Source organism: Chinchilla lanigera, unplaced genomic scaffold (genome assembly GCF_000276665.1).
Source record: "Chinchilla lanigera isolate Chin_1 unplaced genomic scaffold, ChiLan1.0 scaffold00044, whole genome shotgun sequence".
Lineage (NCBI taxonomy): Eukaryota > Metazoa > Chordata > Mammalia > Rodentia > Chinchillidae > Chinchilla > Chinchilla lanigera.
In genome coordinates, this window is record NW_004955445.1 from 12,835,398 (window position 1) to 12,842,898 (window position 7,501).

Genomic DNA, 7,501 nt, shown 5'->3' on the forward strand with positions numbered 1-7,501 from the left:
TGAGTTCAAGGCCAGGCTGGAGTACATAATGAAACCTTGTTTCAAAAAACAAGACAAAAAATTACAGGAGGCCATTGTTTTGGTCTTAGCTCCTACTTTTGGTTCTACCAGACCAGGTTAAAATCAAAATGGAGTAGCTCACACTCAAGTTCTGTGTCACTAAACTGAGATTAAACTGCTTATCTTACTTTGCCCGAAATCAGGATAGAAGTAACAGCCACATTTTCAAACTGCCAGTTTTAACCAACATAATAAAGTTCATACTAAATGAAACAAGTAACCTGAAATAACTAGTGATAACTAGTCAGTTATTTTTTCATTGTTCTGTCTTCCTATCCCTGCTTTATAAAGTAACTTTCAAATGACTGATCTGCTTTTTTTTTTTCTTTCTAGTACTGGGTATCCAGTACTAGATGGAAAGCACTGGGTATGCAGTGCTTTCCAACTGAGCTATGAATATTCCCATGCTGTGCCAGATGGTAGCTAGAGGGCCAGTGACATAAGCAGTAAAAGGATGGACCAATAGACAAGGAATATGTGAAAGACAAGAGCTCATTTAGATCACTGATTGCAGTATCAGGAAGGGCAGTGGGCAAGTTTCCAAGAGAGGACTCACAGTCGGGCAAGAAACTAGGGTTTTTCGTAAGGGAATCAAGACATAGAAAAGGGTCTGACTTGGCAACTGTAGATATCTTAGAAACGCCTTTTCCAGAACATAGTGTTATTCCCTGTTAATCTTTCCTGAATGCCTGTAATTAAACTTGTACATCAAAGCTGGAAATTGTCAAGGACTCTGCTTAGGTCTTAAAAAAAGGCTCTTTAGATTTAGAGAAGTGTATCTGTAGTAATCTTTCAGGGAAAGATATAACAGTAGCTCAGGGGAGGACGGCGATTTTTGTACTTTATCTTCTACTGGTTTTAGTTCTAATTAGTGCAGTGTTTTATGACTGTCCAGTATGGGCTGAGAAGTGTGTTGTCAAGGAAATTTAGGTGTTGAGAATTTTAACCCTTTTGTCACCACTCCGCAGCCCTTTAAGACACTTTTTTTTTTTTTTTCGGTGCCGGAATCGAACTCAGGATCTTGTGCTTGCCAGGCACGTGCTTGTGCTGCTGAGCTATATCCCTGGCCCCTAAGACACTTTTTAAATGTTTTATTTATTATTATTTCTTTTTGATATCGGGAATTGAACTCAGGACCTTGTGCTTGCCAGGCAGGTGCTTATGCCACTGAGCTATATACCCGGCCCAAGACACTTTAAAAAAAAAAAAAAAAATTGAGGCAGACTCTCACTAAATTGCTAAATTTCCCAGGCCAGGCTCAAACTTGGAAACCGCTTGCCTCAGCCTCCCAGAATGCTGGAATTACAGACCTGGGCCACAAAAAACATTGTTTGTGCTTTTTGGCATTGTTTGTGCTTTTTCAGACTTTTCTGTCTATAAAACCAACCTCCTTTCCTCAGATCATCAGGCTTTTTTTTTTTTTTTTTTTTTGAGACAGGGTCATACTATGTAGTTCAGCTTTGAACTCACTATGTAGCCCGGGCTGGCCTCGAACTCACAGCGATCCTCCTGCCACAGCTTCCTGAGTGCTGGGATTATAGGTTTAGTTCAGGGTTAGTGCTTGTCTAATGTGCCCAGGATCATGGTTTCAATCCCCAGCACAACAACAAATTTTATATTTATCAAAAGACCATTCGAAGACTATTTGCCAACTAAATTACTTTCCCCTTAAATAGTAAGCACGAGCGGGGCATAGTGGTGCACACCTGTAATCCCAGCAACGGGACTGCCACGAGTTCAAGGTCAGTCTGACCTACATATCGAGACCCTGCCTCAAAGAAAAGCACTAAATTACTATATATACTTTTTTTTTTTTTTTGGAGGCCGGGGATCTAACCCAGTGCTTCCTGCAGGCTAGGAAAGCTGCTCTCTATCCCTGACCTACGTCCTGAATATTTTTTCATTGAAGCACTCCCCCATATTACTTCTTTATAGTAGTTAGGCGTGCGCCACCACGCCCGACCGTTACTGTGTCTAGATGTGCACTTCTGTGCCAATCTTCACATAGGACGGAATTTAAGCAAATACAAGCAAAAGAATGAGCCTTTGACAGCTCCGGCAACGCTCCGCTGGTTTAGCTCCGCCTTTCCTTCTACCAACCAATGAGAGGCGTCCCCTCGGCAACCAGTGACAGGGAGGTGGGCGGAGCCACGCATGACGCGCGCCGCGGGTCTTGCGAAGGGTGGGCGGTGTTTCCGGCCTGAGGTGCGCTAGCGTTCCTCGGGCAACGCCTCGGCTGGCAGTTACCTCAGAGCTAGAAGCCAGCAGACCCGCCGCCTCCATCATCGGCGTCACCATGGGTGCTGTCCTGGGTGTTTTCTCCCTCGCCAGCTGGGTGAGTTTGGAGTCCTGTGTCCTCCCCGGACCTGCGGTTCGGGGAAGGGCGATGGGGAGCCCCAGGTCCGGATCTGGACGGGCCTAGGCTGTGGAGACCCTCAGGGAGACAGGCTGGGCTCTGGATTGTGGAGGCCACGGGGGTCCAGGCCCCCATGTGCCTGCCGTGCCCCCCGATCGGAGTCGGGCGCCTCGCCCCCCTCTTTAGTGTGAGGAGGTGGGAGGCCCAGCGGCCATTGTTTACAACTCAGATCTCCCTGCCCCCTGTAGCCTTGCGGACTCCAGGTGCCTCTGGAGCTGGATTAGGACCAAGGACCGAGAGCTCCCGCGGCAGGGACTCTTCGTTTCTGTTTTGAAACATTTTTTTCAAGTGGCGTCATTTGGAACCGAGCTGGTGGCACACTCGGGAGGCTGAGACAGGAGGATCGCGGCGAGTTCGAGGCCATCCTGAACTACATACACAGTGAGACTCTGCCACGAAAAACCAAAAAACCAACAAATAAAAACAAAACACAGAACTGTAGCTTCATTTAATTTTCGGTGGCTTGAGTAACATTTTTATTCCGTAGCAGGGTATTTGCCAGAGTTGTGGAGTGGGATTTAACCTCGCACTGCTAGAGCTCTGGTCTGTAGTTTATCTTTCACAATCAGAAGCCGTGACTTCACATTGTGGAACCTATACAAGTCATTTATCTGTGAGGATACGCACTTAGCATTCCTCGCCATCTAGAGCTGTTTGAGGATAAAGTGAATCAATGAGTTGAATCACTTTGTAAATGGTAAACATTTTTAAAAGGAAATTTTAGGGTCTGTGAAAGAGAATATGCGGAATTCCCTCAGATACCTGCTTCCAGCGTTACTGGAGGTTTGAGCCAAAAGCTCTCTCTGTGGGGTTCCCAACAGACCAGCTTGCCCTGCCTGTGACACCAGTCAAGGAGACTAGTAGTGGTGACAGGCAGGAAAGGAACTTTAGTCAGCATGACCATGCTGGGAAGCACAGATAACTTTATAGAGGCTCAAGGTCTTCATTCTTTTTTAATTGTATTTTAAAGATAAAAGGATGAAAACATATTAACAAACACACAGACATAAACAAAACAACATAAAAACAATAAAAGCAATACAGAATTTCAGACAAGGTGGTAAGTTAACAGTGGTTGTATTACATATTGTTATCTTCAGATTGGTTACTCAGATAAACAAATGTAGGCAAATAAGATTGATCAAACAATTAAACATTAACTGTTCCTTTCAATAAAGCAATAGAAGTTAGTAATAAATTATCTTAGCTATCTTGTCTATATATATATACATATTTTTTCCCTTCTTTCTTTTCTCCTTTTCCTCATCCCAGTTCTATCCTTTTGAGCAATTTCTTTACCTTTCACAATAGCTATTGTACCTTTTAGATTTTATTCACTCTTTCAGGTTCTTACACTGGAGAGACAATACAGTGTTTACACGTGAGTCTGATTTATTTCACTTATGAGTATGATCTCTAGTTGCATCCATTTACCTGTAAAAGCCTTGAGTTTATCTTGCTTTACAGATCAGTAGTATTCCATTATAAGGTGTTTTCTAAAAAGGGAAAAAAGGCATCGAAGGGTTGGGAGTTTGCATAGCCATCCTGTTCTAGATGTGGTCTGGTTGGTGGGTATCTCGGGAATGGTTCTGAGGCTCTGGGAGAAGCCGTCCCCTCCTGGGGCAGTGAGATGACTGCTGCAGCTTTGGGGGCAGCCTCAGTTCCTGTCTTGGGGTCATTGCTCATGATTCGGGGAATGGTGGCCTTATGGACTGGTGTGTGCGGCTCTGCTTTTCCTGGACTCTGAGGTGGCTACAGGTTGAGGACAGTGACTGCAGACTTCTGGGCATTGCTCCAGTGAGTCTGGAATTGAGACCTAATAAAAACTGGCAATTGAATGTCCCCACAAATCCTGGAAATTAGTTACTTTCATCTTGGTGTTTTTAGTCTAGAAACAGAATCAGAGGGGCTAGGTAAATTTAAGAGTTGATCCATTCTGTGATACAGACACTCCTTAAGTGTTTAAAAGCAGGAGTTTAGAAAAAAACAGTCAAGCATCTGATCAAAAATCTTCCCCAACCTTAGGCCCTCTGACATCCCCTTCCTCAGGAATACAACCTTGTATTTTTCTTTAGCAATAAGGGTCATAACCCCAGCTGTCCATCTTTGACATCTCCTCCCACAGGAAGGCAGCATCCAGAGCTGGAGCTGATAAAACTGACAACTATAGGCTGTAAACAAGTTTTATAGCATCCTAACAATTTGGGAACAAAGGATCCTGTTTCTCTTCAAGGCTAAGATAAGAAGGTGATGGGGAGGTGACACAGGAATGACTGACTGTCTTTGTCTTGCTTTGTAATCCCCACCCCCCAAATGATATAAAGGAAAGTGCCTCTCTTTGTCTGATGCTCAGACCCGGAATGTGAGTTTTTGAGCTGGTACGCTCCTTAACCATTAAAGTCCTCTTATTTCATCCCTGTTCTCTCTGGTCTCTTGGACTTCCCACAGCATTTAACATGCTTGCATGTAGAACTGAGCAGGGATCTGACCCAAATGTTTGAGTTAAGAAGGGAGACATAAAGCGAAGACAAAGATGTATACTTCGTCCTGCTTTTAACCACCCATTGGGCATCTGCAGCCCCAGCTTCTAGGTCCCTGTTAAGTGAGGGGTATAGCTTGTTGAAGTCATTTCCCAGTTTCCCAACTGACGTAACTGACCATAGATTCAGCCTCAGCACGTTCCAAATATCATTTCTTAGGGATACCATGTATTTTCCATCCTTGAATGTTGTTGATTTTAGAAAGGACATTGAGTCACTTGAGGTTCATTTAGCAGTGGCTTTCCAATTTTTCTGATCTTGCCCTAAACAAATACATTGTGGCCTAATAGCACGCAAAGCTCTATGAATTAACTCTTACATTTACCATCTAATGTGCAGTTTTTCTTTCGTCACATAAAAACAAAATAGCCCAAGTGTAGTGGAACAGCCCTGGCCCTCTGGAAGGCTGACGCAGGAGGATAGCAAGTTTGAGCCCAGCCTGGGCAGTTTAGCAATTTGGTGAAACCCTGTTTCAAAAATAAAAATTAGGTAAAAAGGCTATGAATGTACCTTAGTGAAGGCCCTGGACTCAGTCCCCTAAACCACACACACACACAATTTGTGGCCAGTTGGATTTTACAATCTACTAGTAAATCAACTCTGTTTACAAAACAGATTTTAAAAAATATAGCCAGGTATGTTGATACACACCTGTAATCCTGCACTGAGGAAGCTGATGGAGGAAGATCCCCATAATTTCAAGGACAGCCTGAATTACATAATGAGAAAGTCATTAGTTAAGGAGTAAATTAGTATTTTGAAACAAATACATCTTTCCTATTTTGATAGCCTGAAATAAGATTTTGGTTTTGATTTGAAGCTAAGTTTGGTTCTGAATTGATGCTATTCAAGCATTTATAGCTATACATCATTTTTTTGTTAATAATTTGTTTAGTAGGAACAGAAAAGAGTTCAGAATACTGTACCAGAGAGTGGAATAAGTGCGAAAAATAATACAAAAGGAAACAAGAAAGGCATTGGGGTGGTGCTGGGAGTATGGCTAAATGGTAGTGTGCTTACTTAGCATGGTGGGGGTCCTGGGTTTGAAACCCATCATTGTATTACAAAAGGCAGAGAACATAATTATGCAGATACTCATTATATGGTCTTACAGGTGTTGTGTGTGCATGCACACGTGTGCCTGCCAGGGGCCTAGCACATGCAAAGCATACATTTGTACTACTGAACTACATCCCCAGCACTACAAGTTTTTAAGGAATTTGGCTTTTACTGTTTAGTAATGTGGGAAGCCATTAGAATTTGAAAAATGATGTGATCCGACTCTTTTTGTTTTTTGGTGGTACTGGAAATTGAGCCTAGGCCCTTTGCACTGAGCTACATCCCCAGTTTTTTCTATGTATCTATCTATCTGTCTATTTATCCATCCATCCATTCATCTATCCATCCATTCATCTATCCATCCATCCATCCATCCATCCATCAGAGACAGGGTTTTACTATGCAGTTCAGGCTAGCCTTGAACTCACGCTGTAGCCCAGACTGGCCTTGAACTAGCGGTGATCCTGCCTCAGGTCCCAAGTGCTGGGATTACAGGTGTGTTCCACCACACCTGACTTATTTTTTATTTTCATTTTGAGACAGAGTCTAAATTACTTAGTTGCCCAGACTGGGCTCAAATTTGTGATCCTCCTGCCTTAGCCTCCCAGAGTGCTAGGATTATAAGCATAGGCTACCACACCAGCCCTGACTTGTGTTTTAGCAGGATGGGTTCTGGATGCTGTGTGGAGAATAGGTGGTAGAAGAGTAAGAGTAAAGTAAGATAGGGAAGGAAATACTTCCTTCCTCTTCGGTGCTGGAGTCTTGGGAGCTGAACTAACCAGAGACAGATTAACAAGAGAAAATAATAGTGTATTTATTTTAAAAATTTTTCCATAAAAGAGTTTATGTATACAAGATGTGTATAGCAGTGCCTGGTGATGAGTAACTCACAGGGGTGGCTGGAATTTTTGACTTCCATCCCTGATTTAGTAGGAGAAAGAAGGGGAGGAGAAATGTGTTTGGGAAGAACAAATTATGTGCTGTATATGTAATGAAGATAGGATCTTGCTATATTCGAGGCTGGCCTCAAACTCATGCTGATCCTTTTGCTTCAGTCTCCCAAAAAACAATGTATATGTTTTTAAGGGAGCATAAATAGTATTTTAGAAGAATGAATGAAAAGTAGGATTTGTGAGAATGCTTGTTTACACAGGTGTGAGGTTATTCCTCTATGGCCTTAAAACTCTTGCAAAGGAAATTTTTGATAGCCTTATTTTCCTAGGAGTTGCTCTTTTTAGTCATAGGAGGAAAGTTCTGATTAAGGCGTGCGCGTGTGTGTGTGTGTGTGTGTGTGTGTGTGTGTGTGTGTGTGTTGAGGACTGAACCCAAGGCCTTCACACTGAGCTGTAGCCCCAGCCCTGTTGATTTTTATATTTTGAGACAGAGCCTCACTGAGTCACTGAGTTTCCAGGCTGGGCTCAATCTG

The 7,501-nt window shown here is 43.0% G+C and overlaps 1 protein-coding gene across 1 annotated transcript in view; it reads left to right on the forward strand.

Annotated features, from left to right (window-relative positions):
* The first annotated feature begins 2,218 nt into the window (after positions 1 to 2,218).
* Positions 2,219 to 7,501, forward strand: part of Serinc3 (serine incorporator 3) — a 31,016-nt gene continuing 25,733 nt past the window's right edge. The window contains exon 1 of the mRNA XM_005392472.2: positions 2,219 to 2,395. Within this exon, the coding sequence (XP_005392529.1) occupies positions 2,357 to 2,395 (39 nt within the window). The 5' untranslated portion in view covers positions 2,219 to 2,356. The remainder of the gene's footprint in view (positions 2,396 to 7,501) is intronic.